This window comes from Engystomops pustulosus, chromosome 1 (genome assembly GCF_040894005.1).
Source record: "Engystomops pustulosus chromosome 1, aEngPut4.maternal, whole genome shotgun sequence".
NCBI classification, from domain to species: domain Eukaryota; kingdom Metazoa; phylum Chordata; class Amphibia; order Anura; family Leptodactylidae; genus Engystomops; species Engystomops pustulosus.
Window position 1 is genome coordinate 194,466,495 of NC_092411.1, and position 27,586 is coordinate 194,494,080.

The 27,586-nt window shown below is 42.7% G+C and overlaps 1 protein-coding gene and 1 long non-coding RNA gene across 5 annotated transcripts in view; one reads left to right on the top strand and one right to left on the bottom strand.

The window, feature by feature from the left end:
* The window catches only part of PARM1 (prostate androgen-regulated mucin-like protein 1), a 68,814-nt gene extending 66,036 nt beyond the window's left edge, over window positions 1-2,778 (top strand). Inside the window, exon 4 of the mRNA XM_072117163.1 lies at window positions 252-2,778. Within this exon, the coding sequence (XP_071973264.1) occupies window positions 252-336 (85 nt within the window). The 3' untranslated portion in view covers window positions 337-2,778. The remainder of the gene's footprint in view (window positions 1-251) is intronic.
* Window positions 1-27,586, bottom strand: part of LOC140070539 (uncharacterized) — a 91,227-nt gene that overhangs the window by 62,197 nt on the left and 1,444 nt on the right. For 2 of the 4 annotated variants that reach the window (XR_011848943.1, XR_011848936.1), the window contains exon 2: window positions 1,717-1,830. This is a non-coding gene — a long non-coding RNA (uncharacterized lncRNA). Of the gene's footprint in view, window positions 1-1,716; window positions 1,831-9,678; window positions 9,755-10,547; window positions 10,682-27,586 lie in introns of those variants that run through there. The other 2 variants (XR_011848938.1, XR_011848944.1) reach the window with 2 other exon arrangements.

A 27,586-nucleotide genomic window follows, 5' to 3' on the forward strand; every position in this document is an offset into this window, starting at 1 on the left:
TCACACACATCCAGTGCCCCCCCCTTCCCCAGCTTAGGGACCCAGTTAATGTGAAATAAAGTTTGATAAAGTACTGCAATGATTCAGAATGCTGACAAATGAATTTTCTTCATCATAGCATAGCATAAACTTTTGGAACATGTCACCAGCTAAAAATTACATCCCTGGTGACAGGTTCCCTTTAAGAACTTGTTTTTGCTGCATTATTATTTTCAATCCAACAACAATATTACTTTACTTATATTTTATAGACATTCATCTTATGGAAGACTACTGGAAGACCAGGATTATGGGTCGCTAGGAAACTACAACAATCCTCTCTATGATGACTCATGAGAGAAGAACTCTGCTACAGAAGAACAAGATATCGGTCTTATTGTTGTGCAGGATCAGAGCAACAAATACACTTTCCCTTGAAATCCTCAGGCCTGCTGACATGACCTATAACATTGTATATCTGCTGTATAATGAACAAACTCATGAACTGAAAACCAAAGTGAAACATCTCTACTATTCTGTATAATCTGCATTCATCTCTGTCTATTGGATTAGATAAATCACATAGGTTATGATTCCACATACTGATCCTGATACTAGCCTTATTTAAGAATGAATAAATATCTATTTTTTAATGAAAGAGCGGTTTTGCACATATGAAACATATGAACATAGCATGTTACCAATTCTTTTATGGAGTATTGACATTTTAATGCACTTTGTAAGAACCCCATAGAATCGTGTTGTGCAGCACTTGAAGAACATCTATTATATAAATAGCAATTATTATTATGATAGATAAGTCTCTAATATTGACTTATTATGAAGACAGTTTGCTGGTCATTATCGAACATTAAGAATGTTATGTACATGGTGATTGCTATAAACGGGGGAATAATAGACAAATATTGCACTAGATAGGGCAGTTTAGGTTGGAGGTTATTGCCTGACCATCCACCTTACTCTTCTTAGTGATTGATTCCTTTTTTTCAAAGTTTCTGTCTTTTTCATTTTACAATGCAATTTTTTTTTTCCTGTTTATGTAAGGACTCATGCACACAGATAGAAATTAGAGATGTGTGTTAGACATATTTTCTACAGATCACACAGGTCCTTATTCACATACATGGCACCGCACCTGAGCCAAATGTTTGAGACGCAAAAGATAGAGCAAATCCTAATCCTGCCCATCACTTGACCTGTGCAGTCTTTTCTTATTGCCAATGACACACAGGACGGTTGTTTCCCACCACTGAAACTGGACACGTCGTGTGTATGTAGCCTAGTACACAATAATAATTAGGCTAATTGATACTTAATATTCTACAATTATCTGGTTGATTTATATCCAAGATACACACAATATGATGGGTAATAATTGTATATGCCTTAGCCTGTTCTATACTGAGCGACATGTGTGAGGTCAGGCTACCTAGCAACAACTTGATTTGCTTTCCCGGGGCTGCAGTTTACTATTTACAGCCTTTTAATACAACACAGGTACTTTCCACTCATGCAAGGGGTCATATGAGCACTTTCTGCAGTATGTAACCAATAGAGGTAAGTACTACAACGCAGGACATGATGGTTGCACTAAATAATATTGAAAGTGTAGCCCCTTGTAACTATGTGATCAAGCTCATTTCTACCTTCTTCTCAACTAGTGGACAATATGAGGCATTTTATAGCTTTACTGGATCACAGTATTACTCCATATACCTTCTTTCAAAATTGTGACTTTTTCCACCAGAACATTCACCAGTCTTTTACATCCTTTACTGGGTGCTTCTCCTCTGAATCCGGTGCTGATTTTTTCTGGAGCCCCAACTTTTCCTAAACAAACATACCGTAATAGTTAGTTTTGACTAGTTTCAGAAATAATTTTAATAGCTTTAGTGGTTTCACTGTGATTTTAATGTACTTCTCTGTAGAGAGGTGTTTTTCATTGGAGGTGTCCCACTCTGGAGAATGTCTCCTGACCATTCAATACATGGACAACACTGTATATTGTAATTCACTAAGTGACAAAACAAATGCATAAAAACCCCCACTCTGATATTAATGTGTTGTGCTTCATATACCGGGAGGAGGCGCTTCGGATTTTCATAAATGGTTTCTACTCCATGTCCAATCAATATGATACACTATTATATCTTTATTTTTGATGTGCCTTCTTAAACGGATTGCCCAAAATAGATAGTCTCCTTAATGAACCTTCTCATCTTTGGATTATCCCTAGAAATTACATAACTAGCGCATGATGAGGATATAACCAGGGTTCTATGAAGTCTCCATAAACACCAGTCAAGCAAAAGGCATAATCACTGTCAATGGGGTCATTGTGGTCATGGTGAGTCCGCTGAGGTAAACAGCTTACGTTCTTTACCCTTGCGGTCTATTGGTATAAACTGGACAACCCTTTGAACATGATTTATAGAGATATATTTTTTTATACTCTACCACTATCAGCTGAATAAAGCAGTCCCTTTCAGTTTTATGAGTAAATTGTGATAGAAGAATGTTTGCATTTACTAGCCATATACACTCCTGTTTCTTATGATGATTCTGCATTCAAGGTATTTTGTGAAATCTGCTATTTATTTTACCTACTGCGCTGTTTTGTATGATACATCATCATAATACATGTAAGTTTATCAACCTCATTGACACACATCCCTCTACTATAAGATTGCTGAGAATGCATTACCTAAGACACATGTATTATACAAAATCTACATCATTTGTTTGCTTGTTTCAACCAATAAACCTTTTAGAATGACATATTTACTGTTTTATTGGAATCAATTGGATTATTGCAAAGACGGATTTATTAAAGGGAAATTGTCATGAGGATTTAGGCAAAAACAAGCTGTTACCAACCTGTTACAAATGACAGTGACAAAAGAAAAAAGGGCAACAGTTGACAGTTTGGATTCGGGTACAGACTTTTACTCCAGGCTCCCGAAATCCCCTGTGTCTGCTCATCACTCGATATGATTCCTTCCACATATAAGGGTTTATATAGTGTATTTGGCAATAGGTGAAAGCACTCATAATTGCCCCCTCTTAGTCTGTTCTTTTTCTTCTCTTGCACATGATCACAACAAAGTCTTCCATATACTCTTGGAGGTTCAGCATAACCCAGAAAAAGAACTTTGAACACTGCATTAAAATTATCTGAGGAATCACAGGGGTCTGATGCCTCCTGGCTTGAATTAAGTTTCTCATGACTAGTACTTCATCATAAATCTTCAACAGAGACACCTACATTAGAGAAACGGCCATACCTTCCTTAGAGGAGGACGAAGTCGAGACTTTGGAATCCGACTTCAGTGAGCAAGAAATTTCTGAGGCTATTAAGAACACTCCGGCGGGAAAGAGCCCAGGCCCTGACGGCTTTTCGCCGGCATTCTTTAAGTTATTCAGAGGTCCCCTATCTTCATTTCTGACGAAGGTCTTCAATGCAATTCCCCAATCCTCGTCCTTTCATCCTCAGTCCCTAGAGGCAAATACCAGTGTCCTGTTAAAGCCAGACAAAGATCCTTTATCGCCCGCAAGTTATCGGCCCATCTTACTTCTAAATGTGGACCTAAAGCTGTGGACCTAGACCTAAAGAGGGATAACTTGAACAAGACATTCCTCTTGATAAAACATGCTCAGAAGAGATCTATCCCCTCCTGTCTCCTTTCGATAGACGCAGAGAAGGCCTTCAATAGGGTAAATTGGGGCTTCATGACTGCTGCCCTTAAACAACTCGGGCTGGACCCAAAATTTTTGGGGAGGATCCTAGCATTATACAAATGCCCCACAGCTAGAGTTAGAGCAAATGGGTTTTTTTCGCAGCCTATACACATAAAAAACGGAATGATTCAAGGGTGCCCCCTTTCCCCCCTTCTCTATGTGATTGTCATGGAGCATCTGGCTACTGCAATCAGGAACAACCCCGACATCAAGGGCATACAGGTAGGACAGCGCCAATACAAACTGTCTCTTTTTGCAGATGACCTTTTGTTATATGTATCCCAACCCAGGATCTCCCTTCCATCTTTACTCAAAGAATTTGAAAGATACAGTCAGCTGAGTAATTTCAAAATCAATTTTAGCAAGTCAGAGATGTTGAACATATCGCTGCCCATAGAAGATACTCACCTGATTAGAACTAGTTTCCCTTTCTGCTGGCGCCACACGTCAATTAAAGGAGGATTAGAGACTGGGATCGGCACCACTAAAGTAAAAAGCATACAATGGCGGCCAAAGCTGTACCAAAAACTACTAAAATTATAAATGAACACAGATGTACGCTATATGACCAAAGATATACAATTTTACAGTCGCCTAGCTTCCTCAGGGGTCTCAGGGGTCTTGACCCCTGAGGAAGCTAGGCGACTAGCGATAGGCGTGGGGTCTTCTCCCCAGCTCTTCTCCTTCCCCCCACCGCATTCTACGACAGGACTTTGCCATCTTTACAGGTAAAACCGAGCGTGGACCCTGGGCTAGCGCCCATCACACTTTTTTTTAGTATCTTGGGTTTTTTTTCCCCCCAGACTTTGTACATTTGTACACTTAGTCAAACCGCACCTTGGTTTTGGGACATAGCAAGGTTTTTTCCAACTGATTCATCATCGTACATTGCCTTACACTTGTGCAGAGGAGGGGGTTCTCTGCAGGTAGGGGGAGCTGGTGGTGTGCAGAGCAACCAGCACTATCATATGCTGGGTGGCTCTGCCTGTTGAATTTGTGTGCTTTGCACACTTTTTAATGGTTTTTATTGTTGTTTGTTCTTGCTGTGCTCTTTTTGCATTATTAATAAAATTGTATATCTTTGGTCATATAGCGTACATCTGTGTTCATTTATAATTTTACACGTCAATTAAATACTTAGGAATCTAAGTCCCAACAGACCTGTCGAAATTGTATGTTCTTAATTATCTACCATTACTGGAGCGCACAATGAGAGAGCTCACAGGGTACAATAGGAAACAGCTGTCCTGGTTTGGGCGCATAAATGTAATAAAAATGGACATCCTACCTCGATTTCTCTATACTTTCCAGGAAGTCGCGATTGTCCCCCCCTCATCATTTTTTAAGTCACTCAGAACGGCCCTCATTCGCTTTGTTTGGGGCACAGCTAGACCTCGGATTGGCTGGAGATTTTTGACCAGATCCAAACTGGCAGGAGGGGTGGGGCTTCCCAACTTTAAGTTATACCACCAGGCAGCCCTCCTTGTACGTACTCTCGACTGGCACTACCATCTGCACTCCAAGCAATGGGTCAGGCTAGAGCAATATAGCTCACCAATCCCCATAAAGGTTCTGCCGTGGATTTCCTCGCAACACGTTGAGATCGATTCTCAAACATTATTCCTGGCCCAAACCTTGAAGCTATTAAATGCTCAATAAATGTAGGATACTGTCCCGCCCTCTAAGCCCCCTCACGCCTCTTTTTCATAACCCCAATTTTCAACCTGCGCTTGCAAAAACCAAATTTCTGGGCCGATCAATACATGAGGATCTCCGCATGTGTGATATGTTAGGAGAAGCACTGATCCCATCCCACCAGGAACTGATGGCACTAGCGAGCTCATCCAACCTATCGTGGTTGGAAATGTCACAATTAGAATAATTTCTCAGAGCACCAGCAGTGTCCTTTAACTCCCCACCCACATTGTATACACTGTTCTTGTAATATCTTTTCTTTGTAATGTTATTGCAATATGACTGAATGTTGTAATGTTATTAGTTTAAATCTAAAATCCAATAAAAATGATTGAATATAAATCTTCAACAGATGCTGCCAAACTTGTGATGACATCAGTAGTGAATTAAAATTTAGGGGGTTTGGGCAGTAACCCAGAGTCCAAGCCTTCTAGAGGGCCCATGATAGGACCTTAACCCATTCTTGCACATTTGTTCCTGCTCTCAATACATATGTACAGAAGGTTCTCCAAAGGGCCGGAAACCGCAGATTGAAAGCAGGGCACAACCTCCGTTTCCTAAGAAGCTTGCTTGATTCTACTACCATATGCAGGAAGTGAATTCCAGACTTGTAGAGGCTATAATATTCATATAGCCCAAGGCTCATGGCAGTCTTAACCCACCCCTGGATAACGTACCTTTACTTCTCCACCTGACTTGTTACAGGTCATTTGAATACATTGTTCTAGGATTTTGTTGTGGGGGCCTAAATCCTCCTGACGGGTTTCTTTAATGCCTATATTACCATGTTTTCCTATATTATTTCATGATGCATTGTCCTAATGGATGGTGGCAGCTTGGAGCAGTGACAGGAATCGTAAATCCCTTCCTGGGTATCTAACTAAAGAGTTTGCCGTATTTTGTACACAAATTCACATTATAATCTTTAGAAAGAGTAAGGTAACACAGACATAGCTCATAAACAACCAGATATTTGCAGGTGTGATGGGATAAAATCTAGCTATGATTTCAGATCATGCCCATAGCAACAAAAGGCACTAATTATGCAGAGAATTTCCTAATCAAGAAATATCCAAGTCAGGGGGGAACCGAAACTTTTTTTTAGTAAGTGGGTTCTCCATGCAGTGTCTCACATCCATGCTAACAACAGGTGTGAAGAGACACTACAGGCGGTCCCCTACTTAAGGACACCTGACTTACAGACAGCCCCTAGTAAAAATCTGACCCCTCTGCCCACTGTGACCTCTGGTGAAGCTGTCTGAATGCTTTACTATAGTCCCAGGCTGCAATGTCAGCTGTAAGGTATCTGTAATGAAGCTTTATTGATAATCCTTGATAAGCAAAAAATTTTGAAACTCCAATTGTGACTGGGGAAAAAATTTTTTTGGTCTGGATCTACAATTATAAAATATACAGTTTCGACTTGCATACAAATTCAACTTAAGAGCAAACCTATGGAACCATAACTGCCTGTTTTTTAAGTGACAGGTCCTGCTTTGCAGCAGATAACTGCACCCCTGATGCTGTCCTTCTTTTGCTGCAGGTGGTGCTGCCTGAGGCAACATGTTCCATTCGCCTCATGGATGGTGCATCTCTGCCCCAAGTACCTTATCAATTTACAGGTTTGGCTGTGTCAGCTAATGCCTTTTTGGAAAAGGCTCACCCTTTGAGCTCTCTCCATACAAGCTTAATCCCATCCATCATGATGCGTGAAATAGTAGAGGCCAAATTTTCCATTATATGTATATTTCATCATAGTAGCTTTTCTACTCTTTGGGGCACATGTATCATAGTTTTGTCTCTCTGAGGTGAATTTTAGAGACATTTGGCGGCTAGTTTTTGCACCTTATGTATGATCCTGTCTTTTTACTTGTGATACATGTTCAGTTTTTCCTATCCGGCAGGCACACATTTTGGCTTCTTTTTGAGCTGAGGAGAGTGGATATTCCTAACTACATTACTGTTAACATTTGAATTTACAAACACACATAGTAAACGCAATGTTAACAGTGTTTTGTAAATGCAAATGTTAACAGTAATGAAATAAGGCAAATCACCTCCCCTCAGCTGTTATAATCAGTTTCAAAATGCATTATAAACGCAATTAAACTGCTACATGTGACCTCACCCTTAGAAGTAACCAATTAAAAAAAAAAATTAAAAATTTTGACAAAATAGGTTACTGTGCAAAATGTTAAACAGTTAAAGCATGTGAAATAATTCCAATAAACATGTTGAAATCGGGTCCATTCTTTGCACCTGCCCTGGACCAGGTGCAGAATTGTGCCAAAAATGGCGCAAAAACGGTAAAAAGTCACACGGAACATCTGGAAAACTAAGATACATGAGGTACACTACACAATGTGCAGACCAAGGCATACTTGAAAAAGAGCAGAGTTAAAAGTCGCAAAAATGGCACAAAAACTGCAAAAGTTGCTAAAATTAGACAATTTGGCTAGCTGAAACTATGATACATGTGCCCCTTTGTGTCCTATGATAATTTACCCATAAAATACTTTCTGTTTTGCTTCTTCTCAATTCTGGTAGAAGGATTGTTGCAAAAGACAATAATAATAATGTACAAATATAGAATGATGATATTTCTAGCCAGGTTTGGTTTACAGGGAAAGCACAGAACTTCTGCTTCTAGCCATGAGTGGGCAGTCAGGAAATGACAATACTAGAATACATTATTAAAACTATTCATTCCATTACTTCCATAGAGAAGATTGAAAATATAATTTCAGGCCACAATTTTAGTGATAAATTGTCTTTCCTGTAACTCAACAATGGGTAGCTGTGAAATAAAAAGCTGCCATATATAGAGAATGAACGTTCCTGGTGGCTGACAGCCGCCTGCGAGTTTTCATCGCTTAACAGGCAGTTTGCTCTATTAAAACGTCTAGCTTTAAATTACTTTGATATGTGGAAGTTTAATAAATTTGGCAGTAAAGTGTACACATTTCAAAGTATTATTTGAGTAAGTGTCTATCCCAGCCTGATATGAGAGGATCTCCAGGGTTATCTGAAGCTCTGTTTAAAGGGGTATTCGGGAATATGAACGTCTGGTACAAAAACCCATGATGATATAAATAAATTAATACAACAAAACTCAATGTCATTAGTCACAAAATGGAGCTTATATAGTTTGATTTTATGATTCACAAAATTTTATGGCCTCTCTAAAGTTATCACCAAGATGGCTGCCACTGGAAACTATAAGTCCCAAGATCCTTTAGTTCTCAGTAACTCCACCTACCTCTAATGCTCTGCTCCTAGTGATGATGTAACATGTTTTCTTGCTCTGTTACCATAGTAATGATGTGTAACTGCCAACACCACACCACTGGCCATACTGGGTGCACTGCAACCAACTGACTAGAGCCAAACGTAGTGGTGATCACATGACCTGCCCAGGCAGGTGCAGAACATGTGATGTGGACATGTGACCAGCGGCCATCTTCTGACCTGTGTATGCTCTGCAACGGACCGCGCGGACGAAATTAACGGACTGATTAAAGGGCCGTAGCATTTTAATTCTTCATTACAGTCTATGTCACCAGCATTTTTCTGCTAAAGGGAGCAAAATTTTAAATAAGAACTAATTACATATTAGCTTATATTTTAAGGACCCATTTGTATATAAATTATGCTGATTCCTGGAATACCCCTTTAAACTTGTGCTAGTCCTTTACTGTCATTATGCACATCTGCGTTATTACCATTAAAAACCAAAACCTGTAAGACCCAATATACAGGCGGCCCCCGGCTTACAGATGCCCCTAGTTACAGACGGACCTCTTTGCCCACTATGACCTCTGGTAAAGCTCTCCAGATCCTTTATTTTAGTCCCAGGCTGCAATGATTAGGTATAAAGTGTCTGTAATGAAGCTTTATTGTTAATCCTTGTTTCCATGACAGCACAAAGTTTTGAAAATCCAATTGTCACCGGAACAAAAAAAAAACATTTTGTTTGAAATTACTATTATTAAATGTACAAACCTAAAGAATCTATCCTGTACTTAACCCAGGGCCTTCCTGTTGTTAAATTGTTGTAAAAAAGAAAGAAGCGTTTGGATCCGTGAGGGTAAATCATTCTGTCATGACTGGAGATGCAAACAAAAAACATTGCTCCCCCCCCACAACCAAACAGAGGACTGTGACACTTATTTAATACAGAATTATTGACTCCATTATTGACTCTATCTATTGATACTAACAATACACGTCACAGGGTGACACTACCGCTGAGTTCACGGTGGGTATGTTTTGTTGGTCGAACTTGTGGTAACGTGTTTACGTGAAATTAAATCAACTGATAGGGCAAGGTCGTACCATATGTATGCTGTGACACCTAGGATAATAATAATAATAATAAGAATATTAATCTTTATTTATATAATGCCATCAAATTCTGTAGCGCTTTACATAGGATGCAGAAAAATCTACATATTAGAGCATTAACAAACATGATTGACAAAACAACATTCGAAGACAAAAACAAACTAGACAGCACATCAACACACTATACATGCATATAGTGGCCGCCTACTTCCTCTCAGCTAGTGTCTGAAACCACATGCAACAGTGAGAATTCAAGACCTGTTAACACAATGTGAGCATCCTGTTCACATGGTGCAGTATTGCATGGCATCTGCTGCTTCTGTGGTGCTGTGCTGGTCTGGACCCTAGGAGCCAAGGGGGCTATGCTTGCCTGTATGGGTGCCTGGGGGGCAACTGGGTCTTGGTCCCTGCTGGTGCTGTGCTGCAGCGGCAGTGGATGCATGTGATGCTGAACCCAATAGAATAGGAACCCACTACAACAAGGTCACTGTGAAGTGGTTAACAGGCTTATACAATTGGTTCAAAATATAACTAAGAACCTCAAGTTAATTTTGTAAATGTAGCCTAGCCGCAATAGATCGTTGTATAGTGTGTGGATGTGCGGTCCAATTCTTTTTTCTCTCCCAATGTTGGTAAAATTGACAAAAAACCTCTAAACCTGCATAAGAACATTCATTTACAGGAAAAATACACTTTAACGAATATGTCGGGCAACTGAGAACTGTCAAGTGATAAATAATCCTCTATATTTGAGAGCAAAACACAGTTACCTAAAGGCTAAAGGGAGGAGCCAGTCCTAGAGAAGAAGACTTCAGGCCAATCATCCACACACTCAAAGCCATACAGATTCTTTTAAAATGGAATCCATGATGGTGGTACGTCCTTGAAGTACGACCCAGGAAAATCATCTGTTTATAGGAGAGGGGAAAGTTGTACATTATAAACATTTTATGACCCTCAATGATCACTAGAAAGGGCACATCGAGCCCCCTATTGACCAGTTTAATGGAGCAATGGTCATGGACGCAGCCAATTATCTATTCAGAGTGTTTGAGACTGATGGAAATTGTGCATATGATGGTAAGTGTGCATATCTAACAGTCTCACAGAAATTGATTTGATCAGTAGGGTGAATCTGTGACCATTGGTATGGAAGGAGAATTCCCAGCAATCCCAAACATTTGTTACCTTTTCTCTCTTTTCAGCCTATTACAATGATATTATCCAAGCATGTACTCGGGTAGTAGGATTTTCTTGTAGCCAGTTGATTTTTTGATTCAATGAGCTGCAACATAAGCCTCCCCTCTCATATTTGTATGTAGAGGGATAGGAATTTGAGAGGGGTAGGGCCTGACATCTTGAAATCTCACTGATCATCTCTACCACAAGCACAAAAACCAAGAACGTGTGTCATGGAAACCATTTTTATAATGCTAAAGAATATTTGCACTTTTTCCGCTTTTTTTTTCACTTCAGTGACAGACTCAACAAAACAGTAAAAAATGCTATACAGAGAGACTTGAAAACCAAAGACCTTCAGGAAATAGACGGATTAATCAGCTGTATCACTCTATCTCTATCTTATCCAGCTTTCTGAGTAGAAATCATTGACCACAGCTCTCTGCATACAATCCTTCAGCCAGTTTTTAACCAAATATACCTTATTTTGCCCATAAGGCAAGGGACAATGTTAAATGCCTTTGCAAAGTCAAAGATCACAATAGTGCTGGCTCCACCTGCTCTTTTTTTCCCTAATAAAATTAATCTCCCTCCTCTCTTATAGGTGTCCTATAGACACGACTGACACCCCCAGTAGGGTAATGGCGGAAAAAAACTGATATAGGCTGAGGCAAGAGAGTTTCGAGGCAATGTTGGCTGGATAGGGAAAATACAGTGCCTTATTGCTGGAAAGTGCTGTGCAGTAGCAGATTAAGCGTTACCTAATGCTTGGAGAACACTGCGCTGTCACCTGCACTCCGCTCAAATCAGCTGGTGTTCTGGCAGTGTCGGGAGAAAGCACATGCACGGCTGGGGAGCGACCCACAGCTCATTGCATCTGTGCAGATAGCTGGTAGCAACACAGAGGCTAGCCTGCTGGGCTCTAACCCTGCTGGCGCTTCTATCCCTAGCTCTAGCATGATCCCTAATTTTTTGGCTCCCTGATCGCAGTATCATTACTTGATGTATCCTTGTGAAAATCACTGTACAAAACAGACCTGCTCTTTTTTAAGATAAAACCAAGACATTCTGAATACTTGCAGAGCAGTTTTTTCTGCAGCATGTTAATTTGTAGTAATCCCATATATCTGGCTTGCACTGTAAATTGCTGTGAATTAGACACCAGAGATCCTGCAGTGTGTGTTTTGGTAGCTCTGCACCAAATATTACAGTACCTGCTTCTCTATTCTGAAAAAGAACATTTTAAATCTGACCAACTAATTTTAAGTCAATGGAAAAAAGTAGGATCAGTAACATGCAGTGTCCATAGTTAGTCTACAGTATATAGCTTATTGGTTCTTTACTAGAGATGAGCGAGCAATAAAATGCTCAAGTGCTCGTTACTCGAGTCGAACTTTTCCCGATGCTCGAGTGCTCGTCTCGAATAACGAACCCCATTGAAGTCAATGGGAGACTCGAGCATTTTTCAAGGGGACCAAGGCTCTCCACAGGGAAGCTTGGCCAAACACCTGGAAACCTCAGAAAATGATGGAAATACCACGGAAATGGACAGGAAACAGCAGGGGCAGCATGCATGGATGCCTCTGAGGCTGCTTAATCGCACCTTTATTCCAAAATTATGGGCAACAGCATGGCGATGATAGAGTGACCGAATGAGGCTAGATAGCATCTAAAACATCCAATAATTGACCCTGACACTATAGAAGATGGCATGCAGAGGCAGTAGCAGCAGCGGCAGGCTAGAGAGTGGCATGGTGACATACCCCAAATGGACTCAGGCTTCAAACCAATTTAAAAAATTCCTTTTGGCGAGGATAACGTGTAGCACTGCATGTATCAGTATTTTGCCTGGTTAAGGCGGCAGAGAGGAACCAAAGGAGGTGAGCAAGAAGCGCTGAAATGATTTCCTATGTGAACAAAAGGTTGACAGTATATTTAGTCGATAACACAGCATGGTGGCGACATAGTGACCAAGTTCCATAACGTATCTGGTGAAACACCCGAAAAATGAGCCTGATACAGCTCGTTTGATAAGGGGACGACATGTGGAGGCAGTCATGGAGACGACTTCCATGATTAAGAGCGACGGTATGGGGATCCATATTGCGCTGCTATGATTGCAACTTCAGGTCTCCAGCATGGCGGCGACAGATGGGCCGAGTTCCATTATGTATCTGGTGAAACACCTGAAAATTCTGCCTGACACAGCTCGTTTGATAAGGGGATGATGTGTTGTATTTCCTCTCACGCTCCAGCGTCTGGGGTATAGACAGTTGAAAGTTGCGCATGGAGACATTGGTGGACGCTGTGGAGGATCATGGAAGGCGAAATGGACAGGAAACAGCAGGGGCAGCATGCATGGATGCCTCTGAGGCTGCCTAATCTTGGGATGGAGCTGGCTGTCCACTGCCAGGCGAGCTTTCGCCTGCCCAAGCACCTGTCTCTCGGCTCCTCCCCACCCAAAATGGGCCTGGGGGCCTGAAGCGTTTACTTTGAAAAAATTATAATTTTCAAAGCAGGCGGGGTCGTTTGAATATTTCATCTAGGAATAATGGAATAGCATAGCGGTTCTATTTTTTTATTTTTTTATGAAATGGTTCCATGATTAAGAGCGACAGTATGGGGCATCCATATTGCGCTGCTATGATTGCAACTTCAGGTCTCCAGCATGGCGGCGACAGATGGGCCGAGTTCCATTATGTATCTGGTGAAACACCTGAAAATTCTGCCTGACACAGCTCGTTTGATAAGGGGATGATGTGCTGTATTTCCTCTCACGCTCCAGCGTCTGGGGTATAGACAGTTGAAAGTTGCGCATGGAGACATTGGTGGACGCTGTGGAGGATCATGGAAGGCGAAATGGACAGGAAACAGCAGGAGCAGCATGCATGGATGCCTCTGAGGCTGCCTAATCTTGGGATGGAGCTGGCTGTCCACTGCCAGGCGAGCTTTCGCCTGCCCAAGCACCTGTCTCTCGGCTCCTCCCCACCCAAAATGGGCCTGGGGGCTTGAAGCGTTTACTTTGAAAAAATTATAATTTTCAAAGCAGGCGGGGTCATTTGAATATTTCATCTAGGAATAATGGAATAGCATAGCGGTTCTATTTTTTATTTTTTTATGAAATGGTTCCATGATTAAGAGCGACAGTATGGGGCATCCATATTGCGCTGCTATGATTGCAACTTCAGGTCTCCAGCATGGCGGCAACAGATGGGCCGAGTTCCATTATGTATCTGGTGAAACACCCAAAAATTCTGCCTGACACAACTCGTTTGATAAGGGGACGATGTATGGAGGCAGTAAGGTAGTAGTAGATTAAAGGTGCTGCAGTTAAAACTATGTTAGTTGGATCTTGAGATGGAGCTGGCGGTCCACCACCAGGTTACGGCCATTTTCACACACAACCATGCCTGGCTTCAGGTTCAGCGGTGCCAGCCACAGATCAGTCTGCGCCGTGATGCCCTGTAATAGCTCTTGGGCGGTGTGCCTTTTATCGCCTAGGCTCAGCAGTTTGAGCATCACCTGCTGTCGCTTAGGAGGGGTGGGAGGAGGAGGCATAGTAGGCCTGAGAGACCTGGACCAAGGTAGGCCCCGCAGTCCTCGGCGTCGGCAGTATATGAGCAGCCCCAGGGTCAGACTCGGTCCCAGCCTCCACCAAGTTAACCCAATGTGCCGTCAGTGATATATAGTGGCCCTACTTATCGTCCACGTGTCCGTGGTCAGGTGGACCTTGTCAGGGCACGGGTAATGTTGTCTGACACGTGCTGGTGCAGGGCTGGGACGGCACATCGGGAAAAGTAGTGGCGGCTGGGGACCGAATACTGAGGGGCGGCCGCCGCCTGAGGTTGCAAAAGGCCCCGGTCTCTACCGGCCTATAGGGCAGCATCACCAGGCTGAGTAATTTGGAGATGTGGATGTTGAGGGCTTGGGTGTGTGGGTGGGTTGCACTGTATTTCCTCTTGCGCTCCAGCGTCTGGGGTATAGACAGCTGAACGCTGCGAATGGAGACATTGGTGGACGCTGTGGAGGATCGTGGAGGCGAAGGTGTGGTTTTCGCCCGGGAGGTGTTTGTGCCAGGGTCCTGGGCAGGGGGCTGACTAGCAGAGGCAGTAAATGACACAGGGAAAGGAGCAGCGGTGGACCCGGCCGGAGGTGAACGGCCTTGGTTTCATTGAGTGGGGTGTTTAGCATTCATATGCCTGCGCATAATGGTGGTGGTTAAGCTAGTAGTGGTGGAACCCCTGCTGATCCTGGTGTGACACAGGTTGCACACCACAGTCCGTCGGTCATCCTGTGTTTCTTTAAAGAACCTCCAGACTTCAGAAAATCTAGCCCTCGCCACGGAAGCTTAACTACGTGAAACATTTGGCGCTGATGCACCAGCTATGGCCCTGCCTCTCCGTCTGGCCCCACCACTGCCTCTTCCAACCTGTTCTGGTATAGGACTCGCCTCTGTCTCACAAGCACTGTGTTCATCCAGCCTATCAACCGAGCTTGGGTCTGTCACCTCATCATCCTCCGATCCCTCAGTCTGCTCTCCCCTCGGACTTCCTGCCCTGACAACAACTTCACCACTGTCTGACAACCGTGTCTCCTCATCGTCCGACACCTCTTTACACACTTCTTCCACTACGTCAAGAAGGTCATCATGACCCACAGACCGGAACCGGTGGAAAACCTGGGCATCGGGAAAGAGCTCAGCAGCAACCGGACAAGTGGTTTGTGACTCTGGGAAGGGTCCAGAAAACAGTTCCAATGCCAAATTTTCCTGGCAGGGGGCAGACTGGGGGGAAGGAGGTTGAGGTGGAGGAGCTGGAGGAGTGCTCACTTGGGTAACATGGGTGGACTGCGTGGAAGACTGACTGGTGGACAAATGGCTAGAAGCATTGTCAGCAATCCACGACAACACCTGTTCGCACTGTTCTGGCCTCAACAGTGCTCTACCACGAGTCCCAGTAACTTGAGACATGAACCTAGGGAGTGTAGCTCTGCGGCCTTCCCCTGCTCCCTCATCAGCAGGTGGTATCTCACCCCGCCCAGGACCACGGCCTCTGACCCCTGCAGTAGTTGGACGCCCACGCTCTCGTCCTCTACCCCTAGCCCTTGGGTTCAACATTTACAAAATTAAAGTCTATTATATAGACAAAACAGAAATATAAACAGTAAATTTTTTGTGTGTTTTTTTGTGTTTTTTTTTTAATTTTTTCATTTTTTTGTGTGTTTTTTATTTTTTTATAGAACAAAACGTGCAGAAGAAATAACAAAGCAACCACAGAAGATGATGATTTCTATGGGTAGTTTCTAACCTACACTGACAGCACACAACAGGATTTTGTGCTGTGCCTGTGACTTTCAGTTTTGAAAAAAAAAAAAAAATCCGCAGACTGTGCCTAATTCAATCAAACCCCTAATAAATTGTCCCACTGAGGTGTTTGAGATGGATATGTGTGTCACTAAGAACTAAATAGAACGTTCGCAAGTCTCCCTGCAAATTCGTCACAATATGGTACTAGCTGCACTACTAGTGCCAGCAAGCCCAGCCACAAGCAAATAAAAAAAATAATTAAATATATAACGCTATTGTAGCCCTAAGAAGGGCTGTTGGGTTCTTGTAGAATCACTCCTGCCTAACACTATTCTAATAGAACACCCTAACACTTTCCCTGAGCAGCAGCAGCTCTCTCCCTAATGGCATCCAGACAGAGAATGATCCGAGCAGCGCGGGCAGGGGCTAGTCTATTCCAGGGTCACCTGATCAGGCCAGCCAACCACTGCTATCAGCACTGATGCTGGGTGTAGTGCAGAGTCTCCTGGCTTGTGATTGGCTCTGTTTCTGGCCGCCAAAAATCTAAACGGCGCGAGATGACATTTTCTCGAGCGGGCGAAATACTCGTCCGAGCAACGAGCAGTTGCGAGTATGCTAATCCTCGAACGAGCAGCAAGCTCGGCCGAGTATGTTTGCTCATCTCTATTCCTAACATATAGGAGCTGATGGCTCAGGGACAATGGGGGGTCAGGGGGACGTTTATGAAAGTAAAACAAAAATTTAAATGTTCTAGAAAAAGTTCAATAGCAAAGACTACAAGGCCAATGGGAGAGGAGTGTTAATTGGAATTACTATAGGTGCATGACATGCGCCCACATGTCTACACCTACTTTATATACATCTGACCCATATTCATATTCCTTAACCAACAGCATGACTTAAACATATATCATTCTGTCAGGACAGGAATAAAAGAAAAAGAATGGCAATTCCATTTAAATATGTTGATGTTAAAATATTTGATAAAGTAATAAATGCCTGCTAAAACGTCTAGGTTCATATATAAGGCGCACCGGATTATAAGGATGAATGACCAGCAGGTGGCAGAACTGTGCACAGTTCAAGGCAGTTGTTGTTTGTAAGTATGGTTGATATACAAGGCGCACTGGACTATAAGGCACACCTGATTATAAGGATGAATGAACAGGTGGCAGACCTGTGCACAGTTCAAGGCAGCTGTTGTCTGTATGTAAGGTTCATATATAAGGCGCACTGGACTATAAGGCACACCTTTGATTTCTGAGAAAATCAAAGGATTTTTTGCGCGCCTTATAGTCTGAAAAATACAGGTAGCTGGAGCTAGTAAGCAATAGGATTGGAAATGTTTCAGTCAAACCCTTTTTAAATAATAGTAATTTTCTCAATATAACTGTACATACAGGTTAAGAAAATATTTTTTTTCTTAGCCTTGTTATGAGAGCATGACCTCAATAGTTCAGGGAATATACAGGGGAGAAAATGATCTGTAAGTGGATGTTGTATAATGGAGGAAATGGAAACACAGGATGTCCCCTATTATAATCTGCTAATAGAAGCAGATGCCTGACCTAACAAGCCTGGTGAAAATACAGACAAGTGACATCTATCAATTTAATATGACACATGACAACATCATACAAACAACTGTACTGTAGATATGTCCCCTGAACTGTAAACTACTGGAAAACCAAAATACTATGAATTTCAGATCATTTTTTTGGAATGGATGTATTCAGACAAGTACCAGTTCCTTTGGGAGGAATTTTAGGAGGGTTTTATGGCATAAAAAAGTACATTTGGTACATGCCAGGCTTATGCTTAAATACTTCAACTTTGCTCAGAACTGGCATGGTGCCTCCACACCAGTGCTTGATGTCCCCCGCCATCCCTCCTGCCACGCTGCATGTATCAAGAGGTCCTGTCCTTAAAGGACATCTACTATGAGGTTACGTGGTAGATGACTATTATGTACCTCCCCATCCCCATGTACCCCAAGCTTCATTTCTTATAACTTTGCATGACCGCATTTCAGTAAAAAAATACGTTTTTTAAGATATGCAAATTAGCCTGTAGTTGTCTGCAAAGCACCATCAGGCTCTACTGTAATATAATGTATGCTCGCCCTGGGTCCCTGCCAGCCACTTTCTGAGAACCGGTGAGATTTTAAAAGAGAGCCAATGACATTGCCATCTCTCAGAACGCAACTTGCATTATATTACAAGGGAGCCATGAAATTGCATATCTTATAAACTTATTTTTTACAGAAATGCGGCCATGCAAAGTTATAAGAAATGAAGCTTGAGACACACGGGGACGGAATGCAGAGGTAAGTAATGGTCATCTACAATCAGTTAATCTGATGGTAGGTGTCCCTTAATATACTGCATATCTGGAGGCCAGTCTGGAACAGCCCACTACCTCCCTTTCCACTGCTACTTAGTGTGGAGGTGCTGTAAAAGGTGGGGGGCAGTGTAGGAAGGGTATTTACACCAGTAAAATAAATATGATAAATGTCCCCCAATATTTTACTTAGCACCAGCTTCTAGATTTTAGTCAATATCTGAAGTGTGTGAGCAGATATAAACTGTGTGCCCTGTTCAGAGTAAAGTCTGATAGGATTATTGATAATTATTATACACTCACTGACCACTTTATTAGGTACACCTGTCCAACTGCTCGTTAACACTTAATTTCTAATCAGCCAATCACATGGCGGCAACTGCATTTAAGCATGTAGACATGGTCAAGACAATCTCCTGCAGTTCAAACCGAGCATCAGTATGGGGAAGAAAGGTGATTTGAGTGCCTTTGAACGTGGCATGGTTGTTGGTGCCAGAAGGGCTGGTCTGAGTATTTCAGAAACTGCTGATCTACTGGGATTTTCACGCACAACCATCTCTAGGGTTTACAGAGAATGGTCCGAAAAAGAAAAAACATCCAGTGAGCGGCAGTTCTGTGGGCGGAAATGCCTTGTTGATGCCAGAGGTCAGAGTAGAATGGGTAGACTGGTTCGAGCTGATAGAAAGGCAACAGTGACTCAAATTGCACCCGTTACAACCAAGGTAGGCAGAAGAGCATCTCTGAACGCACAGTACGTCGAACTTTGAGGCAGATGCGCTACAGCAGCAGAAGACCACACCGGGTGCCACTCCTTTCAGCTAAGAACAGGAAACTGAGGCTACAATTTGCACAAACTCATCGGAATTGGACAGTAGAAGATTGGAAAAACGTTGCCTGGTCTGATGAGTCTCGATTTCTGCTGCAACATTCGGATGGTAGGGTCAGAATTTGGCGTCAACAACATGAAAGCATGGGTCCATCCTGCCTTGTATCAACGGTTCAGGCTGGTGGTGGTGGTGTCATGGTGTGGGGAATATTTTCTTGGCACTCTTTGGGCCCCTTGTTACCAATTGAGCATCGTTGCAATGCCACAGCCTACCTGAGTATTGTTGCTGACCATGTCCATCCCTTTATGACCACAATGTACCCAACATCTGATGGCTACTTTCAGCAGGATAATGTGCCATGTCATAAAGCTGGAATCATCTCAGACTGGTTTCTTGAACATGACAATGAGTTCACTGTACTCAAATGGCCTCCACAGTCACCAGATCCCAATCCAATAGAGCATCTTTGGGATGTGGTAGAACGGGAGATTCGCATCATGGATGTGCAGCGGACAAATCTGCGGCAACTGTGTGATGCCATCATGTCAATATGGACCAAAATCTCTGAGGAATGCTTCCAGCACCTTGTTGAATCTATGCCACAAAGAATTGAGGCAGTTCTGAAGGCAAAAGGGGGTCCAACCCGTTACTAGCATGGTGTACCTAATAAAGTGGCCGGTGAGTGTACATTGCTGCCAGATATAAATTGTGTGCCCCGTTCAGAGTAATGTCTGATAGGATTATTGATAATTATTATACATTGTTTCCACTTAATAAACATTTGCTATTACTACAAATATATGTGTACCTATATGTTATTCTGATGTAAGAGTAGAGCTGTGCTACATGTTATAGAAACGCAGAACAATAGAGACTATATGTCCATTATATTTACCTTGTGTGATAGTTTAGTTCTTTTCACTACAGTTATCAGTATACTGTATGCCGGGCCATTAACATTCTATATAAGGAATGTTGGCAGATTTCCCATGGAAATGTTGTTATTATTAGCAGTAGACACTTCACACTATGAGGTGTAGACAGCAATTTCCAAATGTGACCCTAAACCATAGAGGTGAAACAGATTGTTCCATACTAAAACACTGTAAGATCCCAAATCCCCGTAAATAATAGAAACAAACTGTATAGAAGGTTTATAGATGTAAGAAATAATAACCACCTTAAACTTACTCCACTGGAATCACAAATGCAGTTTTTGTGGAAGTTTATTTTATTCAACACGTGTGTTAACACTGCGTTTTGTAAATGCAAATGTTAACACCAATGTAATTAAACAAATATCCTTTTCTCAGCTGTTCTTTTGCATTTCAAAACGCAATGGGTTAACACCATATGTGAATGCAGCCTTACAGACATATAGATAGATAGATAGATAGATACAGATATATATGTTGTGGCAGGGTAGAGTAGCAAATGTGAATTGAAAGTTTTTTTTGCATTTCGAAATGGGAATCAATAGAAGTGGAAAAGCTGGTGATGGTGACACTCATGGGGCCAGATCTATTATTTTGGCTTTGCCAGTTACATATGTATTTAGGAACGTGAGATAGATATCTGCGTAGATAGAAGGTAAATATATGGATATATATATATAAATAGATACATATGAGATATATATGATAATTACGTTGATAGATAAGGTAAATATGTGGATAGATATATAGATAGATATGTGGATGGATGGATAGATAGACAGACATGTATCTCATATCTATCCATACATTTACCTTCTATCTGATAGATAGATAGATAGATAGATAGATAGATATGATAGATAGATAGATAGATAGATAGATAGATAGATAGATAGATAGATAGATAGATAGAGAGCATAGAAAGCATGTTTATACTCCAGCGTGGTCAAGTGTGTTGAATTTCCCATCCTTATTGCTACAAGTATTCAATTATCTGCCACACCCTGCACAATTGTGAGGCAAACTTCACTTAGGGCATGTTCACACGGAGCGTTTTGGTTGCATTTTCATTGTGAAGCGCAATACAACAGCTGAGGAGAGGTGATTTGCCTAATTACATTATTGTTAACACTTGTGTGTACAAAATGCATTGTATATGTGATGTTAACACATGTGTTAACAATAATTTAATTAAGCTAATCTCCTCAACTGTTCTTATGCATTTCAAAAAGCAATGAAAACGCACCCAAAAAGCACTCTTTTTTCACTCCACTTCTGGTTTGGACATCAAAAACTGCATTTGAAAACCTGAACGATTGAACGCGCGCCATCAGTGCAGTTTCCCTTTCTATTGATAATTCTGGGTCATAGTGTTTTAGTGGTGTTTTTCAACGCATTGAGAAATCACATGTGTTTTTTTAAATGTTTAGTTTTGTTTGCGAATTCACGCAATGGTTGATGTGCTTTAACCCCTTAGCGCTGTGCGCCGTAGCTGTACTGCGCTGAGTCCCGCGATTAGCGCTCAGCACAGTACAGCTACTGCGCAGAGCCGATGCCGGTTCAGCGCTGCATAGCAGCCGAACCGGCATCGTTAGCCGCGGGATTTCAGCAGTAATCTACCGCGGTCGGAGTGGGCTCCGATCGCGGGTGTTTAACCCGTTAAATGCCGCGGTCAACGCAACCGCGGCATTTAACATGCCTTCTGGGGGTCTTTACCCCACGATCGGCCCCCCTGCACCGTTTTCGGGGGGGCCGATCGCTGTTTTGGCTCCTCTGGGGTCCGATCGGGACCCCAGAGAAGCCTGGAGGGTTTACCTTTAATATGGCGTCTGTGACATTAGTATTGCAGAGTATTATCAAGAACAAGCAATCAGATGATTGCTTGTTCATATCCCATGGTGGATCATGTAAAAAAATGTAAAAAAAAATGTTTTTCAATAAAATATTACTTTATAAATCACTAAAAATGCCCATAAGCCCCAAAACATATAAAGAGATATATAACGCTCAAAAAAGTCTAAATCATAACACAAACCCCACATATATAGTATCACCGCGTCCGTAACAATCCATAGAATAAAAGTAAATAATTATTGAACCCATATGATGAACGCTGTAAAAAAAACCGTCAAAAACCCGCCAAAAAATATGATTTTTACCTATTATATCCCACTAAAAATGCAATAAAAAGTGATCAACAAAACATATGTACTCCAGAATGATATTGTTGCAAAGAACAACATGTCCCGCAAAAAACAAGCCATCAACCAGCTCTGTAGCCAAAAACGTAACAATGTTATGCCACTTGGAAGACAACGATGCAAAAATGATAGATTTTCCCCCACATTAGGGTTTTATTTGGCAAATTTAGTAAAACATAAGAAAAAATATTCATGTCTGGTATCCCCGTAATCGTATCGACCCATAGAATAAAGATAACAGGATTATTAGGCTATACGGTGAACACAAAAAAAAAAAAGTAAAAAATCCAGTACAGAATTTATGCTTTTCTACTCATGACCTCAAAAAAAGTTCCAAAATTTTCAACAATAGGTGATACCAACCCCAAAATGGTAACACTGGAAAAAGCATCTCGTCCCGCAAAAAAAATGCCGTCACATGGCCCAAATAACGGAAAAGCAAAGATTTTATAGCCTTCAAAAGGGGGCAACCAGAAAACTAAAATCCTGGCAGCTGCAGGGTGCTGCTTCCCTTCTGCGCCTCGCTGTGCCCCCATAACACAAGTAATGTCCACATGTGGGGGGTCTCTGCACTCAGGAGAAATTGTAGAACAAATTGTATGGTGAGTTTTCTCTTTTTATCTTTTGGAAATGTGTAAATTTTAGGGCTAAATGAACGTATAACCGACAAAATTTGACCATTCTAAATTTCACCGCCATTTTGATTCAATTACTATGAAGATCTCAAGGGGTTAACAATCTTTGTAAATGCTGTTTCTGATAGTTTGAGGGGTGCAGATTTGAAAATTTGTTGGTTATATAGGGGGTTTTGTTGCTAAATATGTAAAATTTGATTTCAAACAGTATTTATCCCCAAAATAGTCAATTCCGAAAATACGGAAAATCGCTATTCGATTTGTAGGCAGCGTGACGTCAAAATAAATTATCCAAACATTTCAAAAATTATGAAAATGTAAAGTAGACAAATGTTATTCTGCAAGTTATTTAGGTGGTAAATCTATCTGCCTGAAAACGCGGTGATTTTGAATTTCGAAAATGGCAAATTTTTCTAAAAATTCATCATTTTTTTCTTTTTTTTGTAAATAAACGCAAAACTTATCAGCCAGAATTTACCACTAAAATGAAGTACAACATGTGGGGAAAAAACAATCTCAGAAACGCTTTGATAAGTAACAGTGTTCAAAAGTTATTACCACAGGAAGAGACACTGGTCAAATTTCAAAAAAAAGTTGCGAGCCTTAACCTGCAAACAGGCTGCGTCCTTAAGGGGTTAAAGGAAATCACTTCTGATGGTGCTTCTAAGCCGCAAATACCGTGCATCAGCTCAGGGTGAGCTGGTGCCGGCACTTATCTTCCTTATGTTCTTAAACAGATGTAAAGTGTTTAACCCCTTCCCAACGTGCGGCATACTAGTACGACGCGCGCCTGGTCCCGGTGCATGAAGAGGCATCATGCCGCGGATCGTCGCTCCCCGTGAATGTCATCGGGGAGCAGTGATCCGTTGCCATGACAGCTTCGGGTCTCACGAAGACCCAAAGCCGTCTCTTTTTGCTAATGTGCTAATTGCACATTGTAATGAATGAGGCTGATGACGTAGGGGTAGCAGCAGAGGGCTAATTTACATATGTGAGCTAATCATTTTTTTTAGCTAAACTAATAATTACCATGCCTATCCAAAGTATCTGCCGGCATCAGGATTAAATAGCCTACAGGTTGGTGTGAAGTGGTAGGTTTCCTTTAAAGTAGGGTATTCCTATTTCAGCAAATACATTTTATTGTTTGAATAATTAAAAGTTATACAATTTTTCGATACACAATCTGCATCAATTCCTCACGATTTTGTAGATGTTGGCTTGCTGTCATTCTATAGGATACTTTATTGATTGTTTTAGGTGGACAGAAATCTGACCATGGTCACACAGGTGCGCAACTTATTATAACACACAGCTCTGATTACTCTCTGTGATACTAATGAGCCGTGCACCTGTGTGACCATGGTCAGATTTCAGTCCATTGGAAGTCAACATAGAAGCTATCTATAGAAGGACAGCAAGCAGAGATCTAGAAAACAAAGAGATCAAAGAAAGTATATTGGAAAATGGTATCATTTTTCTACATATAGACAATAACATAAATTTGCCGAAAAGGGAACTCCTTCAAAAACAACCCCTTACAAACACAACACAAACACACGACCTCCTCTTGAGTGTACATGCATTTCCAGTGAAAAGCATGTGATCGGTAACATGCGGTAACCATCCGGTGTCTTGTATTGTTTAAATGCAAGACACCGGGTGCTGATTGCCAATTGCATGTGTTACCATGGAAAAGCATATGTAATAGGGCCAACGCTAGAGGCACTTGTGACCACACCCTGAGGATTTATTTTGCTGTTTTGTTTATTTTATACTGTGCTCAAAAAAATTTGCTGAGGTCAGTTGAACCAAAGACGTACAGTGTGTACTGTGATTTTATTGTGTGCCCGCTGAATTGTGCCTGTCTTCTACCCAAGGAGTCGATTATCCTGGATTTAATCCCTTACAATTTATACATAAATAGTTACAAAAAATGTCTAAGGTGTCTTAATGCAGCTTTAAACTAAACTTATGAAAAGAGAAAGTACAATTTCAGTACGTCTGTCATGGCAGCCTCCAGTGTGTCTGTTTTCTCTCTGTCCGTCTCACAGACAGATACAAGGAGATGGAAGGGGGAGCAGCAGGATGAGTCATCATCTCCTGCTGCAGTTCCCTTCTATTTAACAGTGTAGGATCTTTGTTTACATGTGCAACATCCCCCACCGGGGCCTAGCCCTTGAGGTGAGGCCTGGAGACAGCCGGGGCCCGCGGTACCGGAGTGGCTGGCGGTTGCGGCCTAAGCACGCTATTGTCACGGTGCTTGGTACGGGGGAACCGGAGGGCTGTCCTACAGCCTGGCAGGTCTCCAGCAGGGTGGTGTTGGCAAGAAAAGATGAGGGAGAGGCTGCTATAGCGGATCTCCCTGGGGCAACCCCTTAATGTCCCGAGGGTGAGTCTCTGGGTGATGGACAGGGTGCCGGTGATGAAGGCAGCCGTATTAGCAGGGACCAGACGGAGACAGAAGTTGAAGAAAACAACTTACAGTTCTTTATTTGAACCGGCAGGAACCGCAGCAAACGTGCCTTTAACAGGTAGATGGAGTGCTGAGATGTGAATTGGAGGGAGCCTCAGGAGATAGTTCGCCAGCCTGGATGTAGAGGGCAGGCTGGGAGGCAGCTGTGTCCTGGTAGGAAGCTTCAGCTTGTCCTGTAGGGCTTCAGGTATCACCTTTAAAGGTAAGATGATACCCCTTTTCCTCACTACACTAACTCTAGTCTGCTTGCTCCACTCTTCAGAGGCAGGGGCTAGGCTCTTCCTGCTCTGGTATGGGCCAGACAGAGATTACTCACTCACTCACTGATCTCTAGGATTCTCCTACACTGGAATCTCCCTAGAAAGACTTCTAGAACATTCCTGGCCAGAGGTTTTATTACCTTCCTTTGGTCAGGTGGTGGCTGCTCCTCCAATCACATCTCAGCTTACAGAGCACAGGATGTAACACATATCATTGGATAACAGCATCTGGCATTATACAAAATACTTAACTCCTGCCTTGCCAGGCAGGATTCACCACTGCAATACCGCTATGTCCTATCAGGACCATGTAGTGTAAGGTGATTACATGCAGGTGGGACGTATTCGCAAACCCTACCTCGCCATTGCATCGGCGAGGGTGTTGCACATGTCTATGCAGAGTGCACAGAGAGTCTGCACACAGTAATAAAGGAAGCATCAGGGATTATGAATGAATTGGTGAATATTCAGGGAATATTATTAAGGCAGTAAAGGCACATGGGCTATTTATGTTAGAGTGGTCAACGCCTTTAATAATAATCCCTGCATGTTCAATTGATTCATCATACCTAATGCTTCCTTTAGTACTGTCTTGTAAACTCTCTGTGGATCTTTGTTTACATGTTTGCGCTCTGATAAAAAGGAGGGACCTGCAGCAGGAGATTATGATTCATCCTCCTTACCTCCGTCCCCTCTCCCTGTGTCTGTTAGTGAGCTGAACTCTGAGAAAAAAAGGCACAGTAGAGCTTGCCTTTAAGATGGCCTGAAGTAGTGAGAAACTGGTAGTTATATATTTGTATATATTTGCACAATGCATTGCAAGAACAGGGAAAGGCTGAAGCTCTCAAAGAAGGCAAATGTACATATACATGCAGAGCAGGCCCGGCTCCAGCACCCGGCCAACCCGGGCAAGTGCCGGGGCCCCAGGGTACTGGAGGGGCCCACTCGGGACCCCGGATCAATTGTACCAGTGTCGCTATAAGACACTGGTACAATTGATCACCATCCGGATCGATCGCTTTTCTGCCTCTATGCTGCACTGGTCGGGAGCGCAGCATAGAGGCAGAATCTAAAACTCACCTGTCCCGGTTCCCACGATGGAGCTCTCCGCAGGGTATGTGACTGCTCTAAAATCGTCGCACATGATGACGTCATCGGATCACGTGTGCCGGCTTCAGAGCCGACGCGTACGGGAGGCCCAGGCCGAAGACAGCTGCAGGTGCTGCTCCGGGATAACCAGGAAAGGTGAATTTTTTTCTTTTCCGGAGGGGGTCAGTGTGTCCGCGGGGGGCGGGGGGGTCAGTGTGGGGGTTAGTATGTCAGCAGGGGGGGTCATTGTGTCCACAGGGGGAGGGGGGGGATTCAATGTGTCTGGAGGGGGTCATTGTGTCAGCAGGGGGGGGTTCAGTGTGTCCGCAGGGGAGGGGGGGGGGGGGGTTCAGTGTGTCCGCAGGGGGGGGGGGTTCAGTGTGTCTGCAGGGGAGGGGGTTCAGTGTGTCCGCAGGGGAGGGGGGATCAGTGTGTCCCCGGGGTCAGTGTGTCCGCAGGGGGAGGTTGGGGGAGATCAGTGTGTCCCCGGGGTCAGTTTTTCCGCAGGGGGAGGTTGGGGGGGTCAGTGTGCCCGAAGGAGAAGGGGGGGTGGTCAGTGTGTCCG